This window comes from Caloenas nicobarica, chromosome 13 (assembly GCF_036013445.1).
Source record: "Caloenas nicobarica isolate bCalNic1 chromosome 13, bCalNic1.hap1, whole genome shotgun sequence".
Taxonomy (NCBI): Eukaryota; Metazoa; Chordata; class Aves; order Columbiformes; family Columbidae; genus Caloenas; species Caloenas nicobarica.
In genome coordinates, this window is record NC_088257.1 from 9,039,308 (window position 1) to 9,061,211 (window position 21,904).

Genomic DNA, 21,904 nt, shown 5'->3' on the forward strand with positions numbered 1-21,904 from the left:
AGATCCTCGTCCAAAATTCAGAGCATTTAGCCCCAGTACAAGTTGTTACAGAAGAGATCAGCAAAGTATGGGTGATAAAGCACCATCTCAACCTTATATGAGGCACGGAAGGAATTGCCAGAAGTGGCTATCCCAAAAAACAGGGTTCCGTCCCTGTGCACACTGCAAGCTCTACCTCACCCCTCCAAAACACTCTGGCACTTTTTGCCCCTGACCAACACTTCTCAGGGCAAAGGATCATAACAGTACATGTTTTTTTGGAGGTGATTAAAAGATGCATAGATAAGGTCCTTAGGGACATGGTTTACTGCTAGATTTAGGTTATGGTTGGACTCCATGAGGGTCTCTTCCAACCGAAACTATCCTATCCTATCCTATCCTATCCTATCCTATCCTATCCTATCCTATCCTATCCTAGATTATATATATATACACACACAAATACTCTGTGTACACATATACATGCACATGTTATGATCATACATATACACACACATTTATGTATAGAAAAGAGGGGTGTGTGTGTAGCTATGCATGTCTAATACACAACAAAGCTTGCAAGTCACCTGCAATTTTGAATCTAGAAGGGATATTAAAAAAACCCCAAACAATAAAAATAACGCCAATCATTAACCTTTCCCACAACTAAAACCTAATTTGCAACTCACACACTCTTAAGCTTGATATTTGGTTTGCTTCCCTTCCAGTCCTCAGTGCCGCAGTATCGGAATTCTGGCGTTGGTGAATCACTTCAACATGAAAGATCGAACGACTTCAAAGAGTCTCAAGGTGGTTTTGGAAACGGAAAGCCCATTTGTTTGCAGTCAGGTAAGGCAACATACTGGAAGTAATGTGTGGTACCCACAGTAAAAATAAGCTAACGAATGCAGTCCATTGAACAGAAATTTAAGGCAGATGCTGACCCTAGATGACAAAACTCAGCCAATGGTGCATGGACAGAGAAGTTATAAACCTGTTACTTAATGAGACAATAATTGCACAGATATTTGAAAATCTGATTCATGATTTCATGTGGTACTTAAATATTGCATACACAGAAGAAAGGTGATGGAATAACATTTCTCTGTAATTAGTACTGTAATAATGTTGGCTGTTAATTCCTTAATAATATTAAAGAGGAGCTCTAATTTGATAATTGAGACACAAACCCAGGTATTTCTAAGTGAGGATGGCTTCCCACCAATTGTATTCAATATAATTTTGTCTTTATTTATACTGTAGATAATGGCCACTGTAGAATGTGGCTGTGCTTATGGAATTACTCTGGATACCTTCAGAAGAGACAGAAAAACATCACAATTTGCAAATTGGGGAGGAAATAAAAATGAAAGCCCCCCCCTTTCCCCCCAGCTAGTTCCTTAAAAATTAATTCTGATGTAATTCGAAAAGTTCTGATTTTGGTACAGTTACTACTTTCAGTTTGGTTTCATTTCTGCTTTTAAAATACAGCTTTTGAGAGACCTTAACTTCACAGATTATAGCTGACATTGAACAGAGGTATAAGGTATAAACCAAATATAAAAGACTATCTATTTCGAGGCCTGATTAAATGCTGAGTCAAGGCACTGCAGGATTTTTGATCCCTAAAGTTTAATAAAATTCAGGACAGGCAATAAGGAGTCACAGACAAATTAAAATTTATTGAGACAGACAAAAATGCAACTATTTCAGACTACAGTTAAGCATTTACAGTTAACCAAAGATAGCAAAATGCTCACATTCCACTTAACTCCTTATGGAAAAAGCATTCGGAATTTACTATGCAATTCTACTTACTATGAGAGTCTACATCCATCTACAGTAGGGACATCAAACTGAAACACGTAATATTTGGATTGCTCCTTACAGATCTACACGTTTAACAGTAACAGACATCAACAGCATTGAGAAAAGTATAAAAAGACCAAAACCCACCTACTGTAGAAAGGGCCTTTTGATGTATAGTAACTGTACAGAGCAGTCTATGTATTAAAGGAACCTGAATGGCATACAGAAGGGACTGCAATAAAAGCCAACAAATGTAGGAAGCAAAGCTTGAGTGATCTGGTGGTCTGTATCAAGTGGTGACCTTAGATCTATGTCATTTGCTGCTTGAAGGGAAAAATGCTACAAAACTTCTAATATCAAAATATTCCCATGCCAGAATGTACACTGAGACTAACAGACTAGGCTGCAGAGGCAAAGAGAAGCATTCACTACCAAATAGTTTGTTTTAAATATAAACTTTACATTTTCAATATAAACTGTAGAATAAATATTAAATAAACACTTCAAATGGTTTAAAATAATAGCACAGAATAGCTTAAAAAAAGGCAAAGAAAAGGAAGAAGATTCCTTGTGTTCACAGCAAAGGCCCGTAATGACCCAAAAAACCCAACTGTGCTGAAATCCGAACTCAAGGAGATTTTGATTTAACCACAGTAGTTAAAAGGACACCTTGAAACATAAAGCAATGCCTAACAGTATTTCATAGTCTCTAATATGAAAAGAAAATGAGATTAAAAATTGGTTTGTGTCTCTAAAAGAATGGGACAACTCTGATTCCATTTTTCACAATGAGAAAATGTTTGGAAGGTCAATGACTTGATGCAGATGTGAAGTCCTGCTTGATTAAAAAAAAAAGAAAAAAAAAAGGAAAGAAAAGGAATTAAATTAAGCTGGAAGCAAATTAAATCCTTTACAAAGCATGAAGAATGGAAGGGGCTTGATCTGGAAGAGCACTGGGTCTTGGTAGACTCACTAGTTTCTTTTAAAAAAGTAAAACATTTTCTTAATGCATCTTGCCAAATTGGACAGACACACACACATACATATGTGCATAAATGTATATATACAGACACACATGTATATATAGGCTGCATATTCCACCAGCCACTGGAGAACACCAGTGGATCACAAAAGGGTTTTGCTAAAGAGCTTTGTGTGGTTTGGAAACGTGCTCTTAAAGCAACCCCTGCTGCCCTTCCAGGCACAACAGCCCGTCTGTCCTGCTCCTGACCTGGCTGCGACACCTTGTGATGTGACACTTCTCGCTCGCTCTTCAAATGATCTTGTAGCCATACCCAACCAAACTAGTCAAGAAAAATGGCATTTTTTTGGTGTGTGTGTGTGTGTGTGTCTGTGTGCGTGTGTGCGCGCACGCTTGTTTCTGGGCAAAGGGAAATGTGCTACCAAACCAGCCAAGACATCTGGCCTCCTGCCTGGCTGTGCTGGACATGGACCAGTTTGACTGGTACCCACAGCATATTCAAGTTGGTGAGTCTGGGACAATGGGTAATTGTTTCATAGTTTAAGATATAAAACCTGCCAGCTCAGATTTGAAATAGTTGCATGTGAGAGATTACAGCGAAGAGAGGCTTAGTGGTATTGAGGAATGGATGGTTGTGGTGCATCTGCTCGTGTAAACTGAAGGATCTCTACATTCACTTTTCGAGGCTTATTTAACAGCTTTTGTTTAACCATCTTACATGTTTGCATGTGACACAGAAGGGCTGCAACCCTGGACCCTGGAGCTGCCTGCAAGGGCTTCACTCTGGTGAGGAGCTGGGTGGGATTTACTTTGAATCAATCCATAGTTCCAGGATAAGCCATTGCAAAGGGAAACAGGACTGCAGGAAAAAAAACACCTAGTTGTGTGAGGAGAATAAGTCCAGGATGATAAGCCTAAGTACTGATTGTGGAGCTCAGTTTTATGTCAGAGGGAAATGGCAACTTGGTGCTTTAAGCAAGTCCTGTACAGGACAGCAGAGCTAGAACCAGAGAACGTGGGTTTAATTAATAAAATACTAGAAGGAAACCAGCCATGATGTTTGAGAAGCAAGCTACTGATGGTGTTCAATTGCTCCTCACAAAAAAAAAAATAATACTATTTAGGGAAACAGAAATGCTGATTTTTATCTATTCGTCTTGCAAGTCAGCTTGAACTTTCTATGAAAGGCAAACTCACTCATGGACAGTGATTTTTAAATAAATTTTCAAAAATTATAGGAATACCAAAGGGATTTGAGGCAGGGTGGACTGCAGGCCTTTTGCAAATAACTGATAGCAGATTTTGGGAGGATGCTGGGGCGCGAAACAACACACAACGAATTCCTCATGATTTTACATATCCTTCTGCATTAATAATAATTACACAGGCTTGTTCTTTGTTCTCAGGTCATTGATCTAGATGAATAGTAAATGAAAGAGGAGAAAGGAACTGAGCACCTGCAATGCCTGGTGTCCAAAAGGAATTCTTCTGCTGTCTGAAAGCAAAGGCCCTGCACAGAGGGGCTGCATTGGCCATTGGCTTTGGCGAGGGCTGAGGACCACGGCCCTTGGGCCAGCACCCCTAAAAAACTGACTTCTACCAACCAGCATGGTATTTTCCTGCTTGCAAGTGAATATGTAAGCAGCTGTGTTTTGACTCCATACTGTCTCTACCTCTATACTCAGCACTAACTCAGAGGAGAAAAAAAATTGATCTAATGAGTTTTCTGGGTAATATGCAAATTTTTCATTCTGCAAAGTAACTCACAGGCAAAAAAAACCCCAACAAACCAAACCAACTTAAATCTGCCTCCTAATGCAAGAGTGGGGTTAAGGTACTTTTTCTGAAAACAGTAAAATAATAAAAGGTCACCCACAGTACATTCCTGCATCAGAGAACTGCAATGGTAAAGGACACAGCAAATAATTTTATGTCAATATGCTGTGACACAAGTGAAAAGCTACGAATATATGGAAGATGATGAGGGAATCACATATTGTATTTTAAAATGATTCTCTTTTATGTGTGAGTATTACAAGTGTGCAGCTTGTCACACTGAGCAAAGGGGTTGCACTTTTGAAACACGACAACCTAAAGTTGCTTTTTTGAACAGGCCAAATAAATATTAGCTATTTAAATTAAAGCAACAACAGCTTATTACTTTTGATGGTTAGTGTCTTTGACAGCTTTATAACTTTGGAATGAGGGATGGCTAAGAGTAAATGAAGAGCAGGCAGATCCACAGCGAGTGAGCAGGAAGCAGAGGCCGCCCCTGCGATGTTAGTGCAGCTCTTACTGCAAATAAGTTCAGACAGCAGCTGAGGAGCAGCTATGGAGGTGGTTCTGATGTTACAAATTCACAAAACACTCTTTCCTTAAACACTTTGAAAGGCAGATGGACTCAGTTCCCTGCCTGTAGGGCTTGGTCCATGATAGCTGTGCAGGTTCTCATCACCTCTTCAGGTCAAGGCCATGTTCTTAACCAAATAAAGAGTGTCAGAGAGCTGATCTACACTCTGGTGGGAGCTTTGCCTTCAGTGTGCGCTTGGCTAAGCCTGTTGGACTCATTCTCAGAGAATGTACGGAAATTAAAATGCTACCAGTGGGTTTCTTTCTGGATTGAACCCCTGGTGCTTGGCAGCCAGGAGTCACTATCCAATGAGACCTACCTCTTTAATGGAACATAAAAAATATGGACTAGAAAATGAGGCACCTACTTTTCCTTCTTCATGAAGGAAAAAAATAACTGTTTCTGATACGATCCAGGTAACAATTTATGACAGAAATTCTCTAATGTGAGAAAGGCTTCCAAGCCTTGTATTGGTTTGTTGAGCTGTGTTTCTTCTTTCACAAGATATATTTCATAAACTGTGCCAGTGAGAATTAAGACATGAAATGTTTCTGAAACAAAACTCATTGCCCCTGTGGATAGAACAAAAATCCCCAAACCAACTGAACTAAAGCTGTATTCCAAACAGTCTTTGCTGGGAGGAAAAAAAAAAAAAAAAAGACTTCTAAATTAAATAGACTATACAAAATTAAACTCTGTAGAGAGGGAATATTTGTGCCAGGTACTTTCAGATACAATTGCAGAGTTATGATGTGACTTGCAATATTGTGCAAAATGCGAGTCCTCATTATGATGGGCACTACCATATATAACCAATTTCATCATCCTTATCATCATCTTCATCTTCATCATCTTCATTAGCTGCTCTTACATGAATCTTCAGTTTCCCTTCTTTGTCTTTTTTTGCTGCTTCAGGTTCCTCTTCCAAATCATCCAACAATACAACAGATCCACCACTGCCAAAATCCCCTGAGGTTTCTTGCTCTTCTTCTGAAACAGGTGAGTAGTAAAGGTCATTCCCTCACATAACACCAAATCCCTCATTCATCACTAGCCTTGTCATTCAAGTCACTGTTATTTGCAATGTTACTTTCTAAATTAATTGGTTCAGCTATTCATGAAACCTCTGCGTTTCAATTTGCATCCTGAACTGAGACAAATATGTATCAATTGACTCCGAAAACTTTACTTGCATAGAAAACTATGTATCGCCCTCCTAGAGACTCAACTGGAGAGTCTGATTCAGTTCACAAGCACGCAGGCCAGAAAATCAATACTTGCTTGTAAATACTTTCATCTCATCATGACTATGTGAACCAGGCTAAAAATATTCCATAAATTGATTGTATCTGAGCGCATAAACCACACTCAGCAAATGTAGCTAGTGAGCCTAGCACCTGTGATGTGATTCTGGGCATCCCAGACCTTCCAGGTTTCTGCTTTTTCTGTTCCTTCATGAAGAAGAAAGCTGCATTGTCTACAACCATCACTGAAGCACTCTGAAGGAATACGGCTGAAATCCTGCTTGCCTAGGTCTAAGAGCTAATTAGTGATTTCACATATCTACATAATGTTGTCCTGTCAGCAATTTTATTCAGCTCAGTTGCTAATTTACACAGTCAGGCCTTCCTTTGTCTGGAAAGACATTATTCATGAAGTCCCAGTAAATATGTGTTCCAGAATATACAGAACAATATATTAAATAACCACGTATAGCAATCCTATAGCCTTAATTTTAAAATCAATTACTACATTTTCCAGGTTGGTAGCAAAAATATCTTATCAGTTGTTATTGTCTATTACCTTCTGCTGTACCACTTCCATAGGACCCATACATCTATAAGGGCCCCATTTGGAGTCTGAATAGGAAAATACAGTAGCACTTTGAACACTGGTAGCCATGTTTCCCTGTTGTCGCTTTTGTTATCGTGCTCCATCGTACAGCAATGGCAGGGCTTACAACAACATGAATTCCTTTGTAGTCTGAGGAAAGCACATCGTTACTCACCACAAGTCACTGTCCCTTGCTTTCTTGAGCCGGCTATCTCATTCCCATACTTATCAACACACCAGCACTGCCCTGTGCTGCCATGGCACTGCGTGGCTTTGTAATAACCTTCTTCATTGCACCGTGGGATGAAAGCACCTGAATAGAATATAAGGTAAAGTCAGGAATGCAAGCCTCTGTAGGAGCAAGCAGGTATTTAGAGTATAATGAACTTGTCACTTATTTACAAGAAGATGTTTACAACATTGGCAAGAAAATACATTTGATCATCTGGTGCCTAAAAAGGAGCAGAAATTACATATGATTAACTATTTTCAGCCACCCTGGTCACTGCACAGTGCACAAATGTTTGTGCATATGTAGCACATGGAGGGTGATGGCATACGGCACTAGAGACAGTTTCAGTCTGTCCCTGAATGACTTATGTTCCCAAAGAGCCCCTTTCAGATTAAACTCCTGGTTTTAAAACTTTTCTTTGCAACTGGATTATTACCCCAACTTCATTAATTCTACATTTCCCTTCCATTTACACTCCTTCAGTGTTTATCATAGAAGTCTTTCCACAACACTGTAATTATCCCTGGAAGGTATCTGCCATCTGCTTGTTATTCATACTAATCTAAAGCACAGCTCCCGATTTACTGAGAGTTCCCACGTATAAAAGGAGAAATAATGCATAAGCTTTACAGAGAGCGACAACAGGATTTGAAGTCAATAAGTCTTTGCATTTCAAGCCCAAGATTTGTCTCACAATAAACCCAAAGCAGTTCAGCCTTGTAGAGAGTGGTTCATTCTGGCTTTTGCAGACAGGTTCTCTCAAGACAAACCCATTTCATTGTTCCCACCATTTTCAGCAGATACAGCAAATGTACTTCAATATGAAAAGCCCTCTTGTCCTTCGAGATGAGTTAGCTTTATTCCCAGGGGAGGTCACTGAAGTCATTTTCTCTTCTTTGCCAATTGCTTCAATTTGAAACATGGCAGAAACCCACCCTTGCTCCCCAAATTTCTTGTTTCAAATGATTTTTGAGAAAGTATTTTTCTCCTTTGTCAAAGATACCAGTGATTTACTCGTCACACAGTAAGTTTTTAAACTAGTTCCGTGTGTATAGCAGCTCTTCAGACAGGTCATGTATCAAAGGGGCTATTTCTGCTACATTTCTCACAGAAAAAATGAATGAGAAGGTGCTAGCCAAATGTCATGAAATTTCCTACATAGGAGACACAAAAGTGGATGTCAGTCAATCACCTCATACACACACGCATCTATATAAAGTGAATCCTTGAATTTCCAAACCCATTGGCACTGCAGATCTTGTCTAATGTTTGTGCGGCTAATGTAGGTCTGGAAGACAAGAAAAACCTTTGAATATCTGCAGAAATCTTTGTATACTGGATCAGTTTTGGAGATCACATCCATTAGTGAGAGTATTTTAAGTAACTTCAAAGCATGATCTTATAGCAGGTTTGCTTACAGGTACCGCCTTTATATTCATGTACAGATTTAAGCATACTGACGACTACCAAAGACTCATTTTTCGCTATTTACTAAAAAAAAAACCCAAACAAAACAAAACCCAGTTCTAATAACCATGTATATGCATTTGCCTTTGTGGGTTTTTGTAAGTTAATGCTCCATGTTCAATCCTTTAATATTGATTGGTTCGGGGGTTTTTTTACATAGTTATGCTCACGCTCTCTGTTAAGTACTTAACTTTTTCAAGGTGTTCATCAAACTACACACAACCTTGGGAAAAGTGCTCAGGTGCTGATTTTGAGCTGGTGTCAATCAGCATAGCTGTATCTGTTATATCAGATGAGCATCTGGCTCCAGGGAAGAATCAAAGGGGGAACCTCGGTGGCATTACAGGGTGAGCAGAGAACAGCCTCAGCATTTCAAACCATCTCATTCTTCCTTTTTTCCTTGGCCAATGCAACCTCTCCCTTCTGTGAACCAGACCTTTTTGCTTTGTTTCACTGTGTTTCTTGTAAGCCAGGAGTGTCAAACTAATTTTCACCGAGGGGCCACATCAGCTTCACGGTTGCCTTTGAAGGGCTGAATGTAATTTTAGGACTGTATAAACATAGGGGTAGTTACGTTTGTCAGGTATTAAAACGTTCCACACTGCCTGTAGAAGCCATAGATTTAAAAATAGATTATGGCCCAGGCTCACTGCCAACATCACTGTGCGCAGAAAGGATTCACACTTTGCGTCACAGTGGAGACTAAAAGGTACTTTTCATTCTGCATGGGAAATTTATGCCAATTTGTATGTAACACTGGAACTTTCAATATTTAACTATGCATACTAATGTCACAGCATCTGCCAACCATCAGAGAGAAGATTACAGCATGGCCTTCCCAGTGTGTCAGGTGCAGGTGATAATGTGGGGAGGACAGAGAGTCGCTGGGAGCAAATGTACAACCTGATGATTCGTCCTGTAAATGCTACATAAATCAGCTCCCGTATGCACTAGAAACAAGCTCTGCTATTCTGGAGCAGGGCATCCAGACAGCCCATTTAGTGGGAACATCTCACCTCGTAATTTGGTTTGGCATCAGAAAACATCCACAGGGTTTGGAAAGAGAAAGGAGTTTTCCTCTCCAGAGGTTCTTGCACAGATGGTGCTTCCCCACAAGTGCTGAGAGGGCGGCTGCTGGACAAGCTTTACTATCAAGCACTATAAAATGTTAGTGACTCCCCACTGAACTGCCTCAGGCTCGTGAATCCTGCTTCCCTATCTCTCTTTGTCCCATGGAGTATGTAATTATTCCACACAAACTTAAACAACACTGTTGCATCTATATCCACTTTATGGATCCAGACTTTTTTTTTTTTTTCATAATTTCCTTATCTATATAATACTCCCCTTCCTCAAAGGACATGGGGAGAATAATTATATGCTAAAGATAGTGAAGCACAGAGGTAAAAGTCTGACAGAATTAAGTGCTAGCCAGCACACAGCTCCCGGTATTAGCTATTATATTAGTTGAATTCACAGAGCTGATACAGAAGAAAATAGTGACGGGAGCAGAAATTTATTACCTCAGTGATGGGGAAGAAGCATTATCAGGCTGCACAGTTGTATGCTCTAAAAGTACACTCTCTGCAGTTAATTGTACTCTAGATAAATCTGGTAGGAAAAGATGAATAGTGCTGTTTACTTTTTAATTCAGTCCCCTGGGATACTAGACTCTATTTAAAAGCCTCCAAATTCAACATATCTAATATACTTTGTTGCAACTGTCATGTATTTGGAAAAATATATAGAGAACAAAATATCAAAAGTCATCATTTTTTAATAAGTTAACAGAAATCTTCTTCATGCATACTGCCCAGACTGTAATGCTCTGCTCTACATGTCAGGGACAGAGAAGGAAAGGGCTAGTTTCTCTGAAAATATTATTCTCTCTTTTCAATCTTTATTGTTGCTACAAGCAGTGTTTTTTGTCATGTGTATGTTTTGGTTTCCATTTGCATGATTTTTCAGTCAGTGAAGAGAAAAGACAATGTTTTCTGCTGTATAAATAGCTATAAGATCAGATTAAAATCTCACAGACAGGTGCCATTATGCAGGCAGACTTTCAAGGTAGGTGAAGCAAAGAGTTCCTCTCTATATTATAATCTTCTAGCTTGTGGAACAACCTATGATTGACACTTCTTGATTTGTTGAGTTTAGTCACTTTTACCCTTTTTTTTTTTTTTTTAAAAATACAGTTAACTAGAAGTTACTTGTGGTAAGGGACCATTCTTACTGCTTTTACTTTGTAATTTTGCCTCTGCTATTGTGATCAGATCCCAGTGATATGTGCTACAACTGCCTGCATGTTGTACTGCCTGTAATACAGCCATCATTTTTCCCTGCATACTAGAACAAACCACCTATGTTTCAACCTAGATGACATTTATTGCATATATCAAATAACAGCAAAGCATAAAATAAATACGGGATAGCCAAAGCTGTCTATTAGGAACTGAGCTGCTTATTCTTTTAGGTGGCTTTGAAAATCATGACACCCATGAGACAGAAAACACCATGACTTCTTCTGCCACAACATGCGTTTGAACACAAATGCAAAATATTTACTGAATGGAGCACACACACAACTGAGCAATCAATCCTCCCTCTGCTCCCACAGCTATGAACAGCAGGAGCTTTAACTCTGAAACATCTTAATCTTATGTGAACTTGCCATGAAAGGATGGTGATACTAAACCATATTTCCTGTCGCCTTTGAGAATGCTTATTCTTATTTTAAAGCAATGAATGTTGGGATTGTTCATAAGGTATCTGAACCTTGAGTCCAAATGGCAGTGGCATTTGAGAACGGCAGGGTTTGGCAAAGATGAGCTTTGCAGCAGCTCTGTTTGTAGGGTCTGCTCGTGAGTATCTAGGAACATCAGACTGAAATCTGAGAGCAAGCCGAGAAGCGTTGCAGCGGAGCTGACGTGCATGCTCTGTGCTGCAGCCAGTGATGCTGTAAGAACCTGACGTGGGTTCTTGGCGATGGGCTTGACAGCCTGGGTCTGAGGTAAGGCAGACTCTTCAAGGGTGAAATGCTGTGCTTTCTGTAAACAGAGACTTTAATCTGTAGTGGTATGCCTCATGTGATTTGGCTCTCTGTGCGCAAATGCACTAGGACGGAAGCTTCCATAAGATACCACCACATAAATACTAGGCTGCATAACACAGTGTGATTTTAGGGTATGGAATTAGTTACCTTAAATTCACTCAGTTCAACAATCTGATTTTTTTTTAGCAATTAAATGGGAAAATGCCATATGGGGATTTAGTTAACCTAATTTTAGAACAGTATAAGTTATGAATCAATTCAGGCTCCCAATAGTCAACAGAGAGAGGGGCAAGAATTATCACATTTTACAGTACGAAGCATCCTGCTGGGCTGCCTAAAGTGAGATGATATGAGTTCCTGTTCTCATACACATGGAATATGCTGAAATATTTGTAAGGTTTGATTAAGCAAACCCGAACCTCAAGGAATGCACGTATTGCACTATAACTGGAATAAGACACAAACCCCTTGGCAATGCACTGTGGCACCTTCAGTCACCCTTCAAAAATGGGAGGCTTGAGTATCAAGCAGCCCCTGTATTTATTCTGACCTAGGAGGTGATTAAGGCAATATTCAGCTCTGTGCAGACAAGGCTTTGCATTTCTGGAGAGCTGTAAATTCGTTCTGAAGCCATTGCCACGCTGACACCTGCTCTGTACGTTGCTACCTCATTATTTGTTTAATTTCATAGTGTCAAGCCTACGCTCCGTGGCGCACATTCCTGACTTAAAACATTAGTCTCTAATTGAAAAACCATTACTGCACATAAAGTTACAATAATCACAGAGGCTTTAATTAGTTGAGTAAATGAATAGCAAGTAATCAAACTTACCCAACAGACTCTTCCCTCTACTTAGCTTTTGAATTCTATTCATTTCATTCTGGCAAGGAAGACCTAAAATATAATATATGAGAATCAGTTTCCAGATGGTTCGGGACAGACTCTGTAATGACTGGCTTCACTACTGACATGAAATGTAGACTACTGTACACCTGGGAATGAAAGAAGCCCATATGCTGGTACTGTAGTGCAAAACAAATGTATGTCATTAGCTCCACTACTTAAAAAAAAAAAAAAAAAAGGCAACGCACTGTAGTTGAGAATAGTGTTTAGGGACCATTTTCATTGTTAAAACATTTTTCTTCTCTTTTCACCAAACTGACATAATGCCAGGTCTCTAATTTATGATTTGCTAATTGACTAATTTCTGCATTTATAAGAGAGTAAGTTCTTGAGCTTTCTATCAGCAATAGACCTCATTTCCAGACTGTATGCACTGGCACTTACAACTTGTTTGTTTTAATGATCAAGAAATATTAATATAGTTAATCTGTGACATTAAACATCGTTACACAATGCCCTTTCACACCAGTACTGGAGAAAAGAGCTTTTTAACGCAGCTGATTGCCAATTACCAAACTATCTCTATAAGCAGGTCAAACAAACCTGAAACATGGGGAGACCCAAACAACTTCTCTTTGCACTGCAAATTGCACAACTCACCGCCTGGCTTCTGGAAGCAGTAGCACCACTCATTGTTGGAAAGCTTTCCGTCTTTGAAGGAGTCGCAAGAGTTGAAGAGAGGCTTGACGCACGGCTCGTACTTATCCAGATAAATGGCGCTGATCTCCGAGGGATCCAGCAGCAGGTCATAGTTCATGTCAAGTTTGTTGAACATCCAGCCTAAGGAATCCTTACAGATTGGTAGTATGCTGGTGTCAAATCCTGTAAGAAGACAGGCAAATATCCCCAGCTGAACCCCAGCACGCTCACTGCCCAGGAATCATTGCTAAGCTGAAGCTTTGCTAAATTTTTGGGCTGGACTCTGAACATTAACCTGAGTTGCCCAAAGCAGAACAAAATGCTAAGATTGAAGTGACTGTATAAAGCTTAAAATCCAAGCCCAGCTGCAGACTGAAGCACCACTCACACTCTTCGGGAGCTGTGGGATGGGGAGGGCTGAGATTCATAGCTGATCACTGTAATTCAAAGTTATTTCTGCTAAAAAAATTCTCACTTTTTTTTTTTTTTCCTGTCTTCAGTCCAAGTGGGCTGGCCTTGTTCCACAAAACTGAAATGTGATGAGAAAAGGCTGCATCTACCATATTTTCAAACTAGACTGAGTCTGAATGCCATTTAAATCCTGTTTCCCAGACCCATGTCTAGTTCCCTCATCAAATTCTTTCCTACTGTGCTCTGACCTCGCACCTCTCATCCCAGGTTTTCACTCTTCAAAGCCCTGCCTCCTGTGGTGGACAACAAAATGCTTTGATCTGGATTGCGAGCTGTCTGGAGGAGGCAGGGGAAGAGAAGAAACATCTCTTTGGCTTGCATCACTCTGAAGAATGGCATTGCTGCAGCAGGGAGCTCCAGAGAGCTGCCCGTGCTCCTGTATGCCACACCAGCGCTATTCCTTCTTGTAGCCTCCAGGATTGTGCAGCAATATAGGATTCTGCTTTTCCAGTGCTTTGGAAACCATCATCATAATTAATTTTAATAGCCCAGATCCTTAAAAGACTGCAGTAGCAGCAGTGGTTATTGCAGAAAGACCAAGTCATGCATATAGATACCCACAATGTATACGAGATACATGTTCCAGTACTCTGCAGTCTTTCACAAACAAGACATGGCATTATAAATCCATACTGTCACTGTATTTTTCAATGCTTGGTACAAACATGGACTAATTTCCAAGTTATCTATGATATAAGAAAGTATATTTGTAATGCAGAGCTAATAAATCTGATAAGGATATTGGACTCAGAAATATGCATCCACTGGCTGGGGATTTACAGGCACAGAGAATGTTTCAGCTGCGTGCGATAACCTGCCTGTGCACTATTCATTCTGCTACAGGCCACATGGAGAAGCCTGACGGGCTTTTCCCTTTTGTTGCATCTTTCATTGAAAGAGGTCAAGCTCAGCCTTATTTGCTGTAAATGTCAAGTCTCATTTCAAGATGCTGCTTTGTTAAAGTGAAACCCAAGACGTTGCTGGAACCACGCTGACAGTTTGTCCAAGCTCTGCAGCCTACCTGCTATTTTGAGTATTAATCTGAAGGAGGGCAGCGCTCTATGCTGGAAGCTGTGCTTTTTGTATGCAACTGCAGCTGAAGGTTGTCAGTGACATGGAAGAACAATCAGAAGGGTTAACTAATGGGAAGGTTTACGTCACTCATAATACATTTTTCTCTAAGAAAGAAAGAAGGTAACACCATTTCCTCAGGGCTAGAGGCAGCTCAGGCAGGGAAGAGAGAAATCATGCTGAACATTTCATCACATTTTTGTGCTGTTATCTCCTCTAACGCTACCTAATCAGGTTTGAGCACAGTGAAAAAGAGAGCATGTGAATAGATGAAGGGAGGAAGCCTGCTTGCCTTGCTGAAGCAATTAGAACTATTGACTTAAATTATTTTATTCATCTGAAGAAGGCAAGAAGGATTTGGCCACTGTGCCATCTTTTTAAGGATTTAAGAATCCTTGACTTTGCCTTTACAAAGCACCGAGGAGCAGGACACATAGTCCTGCCTTGTGCGGGTTTGTGCTCTGCCTGATTTCCCACCACGGGGCAGGTTAAAAGTTGTCAGACAGGCAGGGGAGGATCATTCAGCTACACAGGGGAGTAGGGATCGGTACATGCTTCAGCTATCCCAGTTTAACGGTTTCTAGGGGAAAAACAGCTGGGTTCTGTTGGCTGCTCTTTTCCTGCACAGACGCCCTGTGGTGGCCTTTACACCCTGTTGTGGTACTTACTGCTGCTACGGTGAGTAACTACAAGTCTGCTGTACAACCAGTTGCGTATGGTACGTGTTGCTCAGCCCTGTGGGTCTCTAAATGTCACCTCCTAATTGCCAAAGATCAGCGCGGGGAGGAGGAGATCCTGGCAGTAACTTGCCCCTGACAGTGTCTCAGGATTATTTCTGAGCCTTGTTTTCCTCCTTGCTGGGAAGTCTTTATCTGTGTGTTCAACACGCATCCAGGGATGCAACAGCAGCGTGCCCTCAGTACTGAGCTGACTGGGCAGGTCACAGGATAGTGACTGATGCGAATACGAAGCTGCTCTGTGACTCACCATCAGGGCTCGGATGCAAGATACAATCATGAAAGGGCACTTACAAAGAGAGTTAATTACATTAGTTGAAGAGTTTTTGATTGTAATTTCTTATAAACAAGGGAGCGTTCACTATTGTGACCAGAGTTCCAAATTAGGTTTATTAAAAGGCTGTATTATTAAGCAGTGCTGCGTTATTAGACAGCATGGTCTGGAAGCCTTTAAATATTACGGTAGTAGGTGGAATGGAAAGCCCTTAGCTATGTCGTTATTATTGGTAAAAAGCTTAATTCTTTAGTTGCCCCTCAGTAAGTGGTTGAAGGTGAACAGCAGTGTCTACCTCCTTGTCTTCTGGTAAAAGCTACTGCTCGTAAATCACCTTTTGCAACACTGCATCTGCAGTCTAAACCCAGCAATTCTGGATGCTCTTGGCACCCTGCAACAGGAATGAAAGAAAAGCGTGCCCTGAGTGTGCAACACAGGCTCTGACTTAGTGCATAACCAGTGCAGCTGATGGAAAATGGTTCTCAGAGCTCGCCAAGCGATGTTGAATTAATTAACTCCTTTTTGGAGTCTTTTGATACACTTGCTTATAAATATGATGCAACATGTTGAATGAAATAAACCACATGCTGTAATTCTGTAAGGAATAAAGCTCTTGGTTAACGGGCTGGACTTCTAGCATTACAGACCTGGAGTAACAGTAACCCGAGGGAGAACTTTTCTGCATCTCTCTGTGCATCAGCTCAGCCCTGCAGTGCCTATGGGGAGAAGCAAGAGAATGTGCAGGCTCCGTATCCTTTCTGCTCTTGGTTCTGTGGCAGAGGCTGCCAACCCAGATGCCAATTAACGTCAGTTGTGGTGGTGGCTGCTCTCATTTGGAACCTGCTCACAGGGACTTGGATTGAGACCATCTTGTTTTCATACCAATTGACAACTGTTCAGCCTCCCAGTAACTTTCATTCTCTACAGATCCGGAAGGAAATCAAACCAGTGACCTACATGTGAAAGTCTCAAATCTCATTAATACCTAAAATGCTCCACCTCCTTTGGATGAAAATGGAATTAAATTTTAAAGTCTTTAAGTGAAAATCCTAATTAAAAATAAACACACCTTCTGGCACATAAAATTATTTCCCCCCTTCAAGAGCTGACTTACATGAGCCAGTTTTTATTTTATTAAAGTACACTACAATTAAATTAACAGGGGAATAATTAACCTAATTTCCCCCATCCCTTACAATAAAGAGGAGAAGAAATGTTCCCCAGAAAAAATCCTTTATATTGTACAGATCTCTAGCAAAAGAAAAACAACTCCCACTCCAACCAAAGAAACTATCTAGACACAATACGGGAATGTTATGAATTATCAACAGGCTCAGGAGCAATTTGAATCTGATCTTACTACCTAATTAGTTTTATTATTTCCTTATGCCAAAGCATGTCCCTGAGTTGCTTATATTATTTATTGAGGAAATTTCAATTCTACAAAGCCTGCAGAAGGCAAAGTTCCTGGCCTGTGGTGCTTTGCTGGGATCTGGCTCATGGAGTGAAGGTTTGAGATTTCAAGCACAATTACTTGCCCTCATCCCTTTATTTTCAAGACAGTTTAAAAAAAAAAAAAAGTGTATTTCATTTCTTCACCTGGGGGTGAACTTAATACACTCAAAAAGCTTATTTACACTCACAGTAACATCTTGAAAATTTAACGTAGCATAGAGAAATCTCTGCTGGAACACCTTCTCTAGACAGCTGATGTGTCCGAGGCATCATAGTCATCACACCCCACCATCTGTTCCTTTCACTGCCACAGGGGTATAGCCAAAATGGATTACTTTGAGGATGTGCATGCCTTTTAAGACTCTACAGGCATATCCAAACCAGTTCGGCTTAATGAAGTGATCAGCCTGGTGAGGAAGGTAACACATGCAGAGAAATAAAAGAAGGACGGTGTGTACATCAGAGTGCATTTTCAGACCTGGGTGTGCTCTGTTTGCCAGGATTGACACTTTTTTTTTTTTTTCTTACAGCTTGGGTATGTGAATTTTGCTTTGAATTTTGAGCTCTGTTTAAGATGTCTTTCATTTTTATGAATGTTTGAAGCTGAATTTAGAGGAAGCGAAATACTGCTGTGTGTATTTTCAGTGCTTCCAGAGAGAACTGAAGCTGCAGAATTTAGCACATGCAGATTAATTCATGAATATTGTTACACACTCTTAAAAACAAGCCCAAGTTTTGTGGCATTCAGAAATGATTTAGGCATCTTAACTCATAAAGGTTGGTTTTGGTTTTTTTTTTTTTTTTAACTGATGTATAGGAAAATGTGCCAAACTAAGTCAACAGTCTAGAAATGAACATTGTTGAGATCAAGTGTTTAATATCATCAAGGCAGCCTTTCATACAAAAGCTGCCAGGAATCAAACTGAACGAAAAAGAGATAACAGCTCCTCTGTGAATAAGAGCAAACACCGCAGAATTACCAGGAATGTTTTTCTCACTGAAATTGCTTCAGAAAAAAAAAGACCCAACACCTTTAGGAATTAATTTGGTCTTTGACCTTTGGTAAGCTCCTCATGAGCAGCTCACAGATCATCTGCATGAAAAACACCCCTTTGACAGTCTGATAAAATGAGATTTCGTGTGGTCCTGGGCCCAAAGGACTTCAGACAAAGTTTTAAGTCTCTGGTGTTTTGTGTCATGTGGTCTGAAATGAAATCGCATCTTGAAACCATGATTAGCTGCACATCCAGTTGCCTTTTTGCACTACGGTTTGGCTTCCTCTGCATGATAAGATCCTATTTTTGGAGTACCATTTAAGAAATTAATAGGACGTACGGTTTTAAAGACACTGACTTTGTTGTAAATACTACTGAAAGAAAGGGACATATGAAAAAGACCGTTTACACAGAACATGGCTTGTTTCACCGCATAGTTTTAAGACACAATTACCAGGCATTAATGAGGTTTGACTATAGTTTTGAGCAATATAGCCTGCGGTATATACTTGTAGACTCTCTAAGCCTCACAGTACAGGGAAACTAGGCACTGGGGTCGAAAGAGCCATAAAAGGCAGCAGTTGACTGAACAGCTTAAATTCGGTGTGTGCGAACCCTGGCTTTAGCCAGCTGGTACCAGAGATTCAGGGCAATGAGTGAAGGTGAGTAGCACACCTAGATACAATAAAACTTGTGCATCCTACTCCGTAAGCCAGGGGCCCACGTGTTTTGGGACATACTATTAAAAGGATTAATGAGTCCTTACAGAAAATAAATTCACGTCTGCTCTCTGATGAACATGACCTCTTTTGATTCTGTTATCTGAATCTTTTCTCTCCCTGGTGGGTAAATGACATCAAAATCAGTCATGTTGGCTAAACCCACGGAGAGTAAATGTCCTCTAAATGGTTCATTTTCTTCCTTTCTTTAAAAAGAACATAAAAGCAAAGGAAAAAAAAAATCAAAGATGGTGTTATTAAATACCTGGAACACAACAGATTCCAGCTTTCCACACCATCTAACTATTCCAGCTCTGTGGCTGCAATGAGGATGTTTTTATTATTCTTTCTCTTACCTAAGATATTAGCAAGAAATTGCAAAATAAAATCTAAGTGAGTCTTTTTTCCAAAATTGGTATAATTTTCGTTATGCTTGTATGCCATCTTTTTGGCTCGTGCCTCTGACATTGGGTCAGAAAATGCTTGGCCATAAAGTGGGAGATGAGCATGTGGTACGGTCCATTCCCAAGAAGTGATTTGGATGCAGCCACGCTGATTTGGAAGGTCATGGAGTTTGACTATACAGACATGGACTGTGTCATGCTAGTTAACCTCAGTGCTTGAGAAACATCCTCAAACAGTTTTATTTACTAGTGTAGATGTGACCTCCATGGCCTTCAGACACAGTTATTTGCCTGGTTGACTTGTAAAGGTGTCTCTGTCTCTGACTGGCAGTTTTTAGAGCAGTTTGGACCAGAGAGGGCACAGAACGACTGCAGCTCCTTTAGAAACCAGGGCAGGTATTTAATTGCAGGATCAGGTCTCCCGCGTACCCGCTGGCACCTGGTGAGACCCCACCTGGAGTCCTGTGTCCAGCTCTGTGTCCTCAGCACAGGACAGACATGGACCTGCTGGAGAGGGGCCAGAGGAGCCACAGGAATGATCAGAGACTGGAACAGCTCTGCTGGGAGGACGGGCTGAGAGAGTTGGGGTGTTCAGCTGGAGAAGAGAAGCTCCAGGGAGACCTTATTGTGGCCTTTCTGTACTGAAAAGGGGCCAATAAGAAAGATGGGGACAGACTTTTTATCAGGGCCTGTTGCGACAGGACTAGGGGCAATGGTTTTAAACTAAAGGAGGGGGGATTCAGGCTGGACATGAGGAAGAAATTTTTTACAACACGGGTGGTAAAACAGTGGCCCAGGTTGGCCAGAGAGGTGGTGGATGCCCCATCCCTGGAGACATCCCAGGCCAGGCTGGACGGGGCTCTGAGCAACCTGAGCTGGTGCAGATGTCCCTGCCCATGGCAGGGGGGGCACTGGATGAGCTTGGAAGGTCCCAACCCAAACTATTCTATGATTCTATGACATGGCACTGTAGCACTAACAGCCATGCTCAGTTGAATGCTCTCTCAGGCTGGGAAGCTGCCTACAACACTCAAGTGTTTAACGGGAAATGTGTTTTCTTACTGCCTTGTGCCGTCTCCGAGCTTGTTGGTTTGATGACACGATTTGCGTCCTCATGAAGAGCACCGAACCAGTCTTTTAGTCGTGAAGCGAGATTCCTCAATTCTTTGTCTGTGCAAGCTGGAAAAAGAACAAAAGACCAGACTGAGCCAAGAGCACCAGTGAAAAACCTTTCTCCAAATAGACTATTCAAAAAATATTGTTTATGGTTTTAAAGTCCTTCTCATCATGAGTTCTGAAGTAAAAGAGAAGGTAAGGGAAAAGGATGCAAGCTAAAAAGAAAATTTTAGTCATTATGAATTGTAAGTTGTACTCAAGTATCTCCTCAGCAGCTGGCATGATTTGTGATGGAAGAAGTGACATGCAGAGCTACCCGCAGGTTCTCAATTTAGAGCTATGTGACTATTTAACCTAAATGTTTTCAACTTTTAGGAGTTCAGAGAAAAATATCAGTCAAACAGATGGAGAGGAGGGACATACTTGCCTAGACATACTACTCGAACAAGATGCTAGGAATAATTTATAACCACATTTGGTTTAGTATAAGGCTATTATCACAGTAATGGGAAATATATATACTTATTTATATACATAAAAAGAAAATGGTTATGTTGCTCTAGTTCTACTCAGCAAATGAGACTTTGCGACCTCTGAAGGTTGTCAATTCCATTTTTTTAACTAGCTAAAACATTTTTTTTCTCATAAATTTTTACTGAGAAATATAATTTTTTCAGACATTCCTGCCAGGAGATTAATGTCCAGCTGAAGCATGTATTTTTAAGGAATAAAGCTGCATTAGTCACCAGTTTCTGTCAGAAAAAATATTCTCATTTCTTTGTGTTTAGTGCTTAAAATTCACATGCTCAGACAATTTTATTACTCCTGCTGTGCACTCATTCTACATTTTAAATGACATTCCTTGGAATACAGAGCAAGATTTTATGCCACGGAGGCAGACATCCTTCACAGGGCAAGCCACAATATGTCTTCTCCAATTCACTGCACATTACAATATTCCTCCTTCCACCTTATTGAAGAACAATTGAGTCTCCCAGCTTGTCTTCCTGAGTTAAACTCACTGCTCCAATGACGGCAATGAACTTGCTGATTATCAGGGCTGTGGTATTTGTTTGTTCTCATAGTTTTCGACGGGTGAAAAACAACTCTAAAGTTAAAACCAGGACATTATAGCTTTTTCTAAGTGGAAAGTTTCTTTTAGCATACTGCGTGGGGGAGGGAAGAAAGGTTTTCCCATTTTTCTCTAAAGCTGAAAGAGTTTGATAGATTTTCCTATTAAATATAAAAATATGAAGATCACTACCCCACTAAGGCTCAGTTCAGGCAAGGAACAATCAGGCCTTCAAAAAAAAAAAACCAAACAAATAATGTAAAAGAAACGGAAGACAATGCAATATTAACTGTAAAATGGCTTGCATTACTGAAGAAGCTTATCCCTTTATTTTCTTATATTA

At 40.4% G+C, this 21,904-nt stretch overlaps 1 protein-coding gene across 2 annotated transcripts in view; it reads right to left on the reverse strand.

The window, feature by feature from the left end:
* Nucleotides 1-1,667: 1,667 nt before the first annotated feature.
* Nucleotides 1,668-21,904, reverse strand: part of SPOCK1 (SPARC (osteonectin), cwcv and kazal like domains proteoglycan 1) — a 291,932-nt gene continuing 271,695 nt past the window's right edge. The window contains exons 7-11 of one of the 2 annotated variants that reach the window (XM_065644273.1): nt 20,436-20,552; nt 13,209-13,430; nt 12,537-12,599; nt 7,129-7,266; nt 1,668-6,107 (exon numbers count right to left, since the gene is read on the reverse strand). In XM_065644273.1, the coding sequence (XP_065500345.1) occupies nt 5,920-6,107; nt 7,129-7,266; nt 12,537-12,599; nt 13,209-13,430; nt 20,436-20,552 (728 nt within the window). In that variant the 3' untranslated portion in view covers nt 1,668-5,919. Of the gene's footprint in view, nt 6,111-7,128; nt 7,267-12,536; nt 12,600-13,208; nt 13,431-20,435; nt 20,553-21,904 lie in introns of both variants that reach the window. The other variant, XM_065644271.1, reaches the window with a different exon arrangement.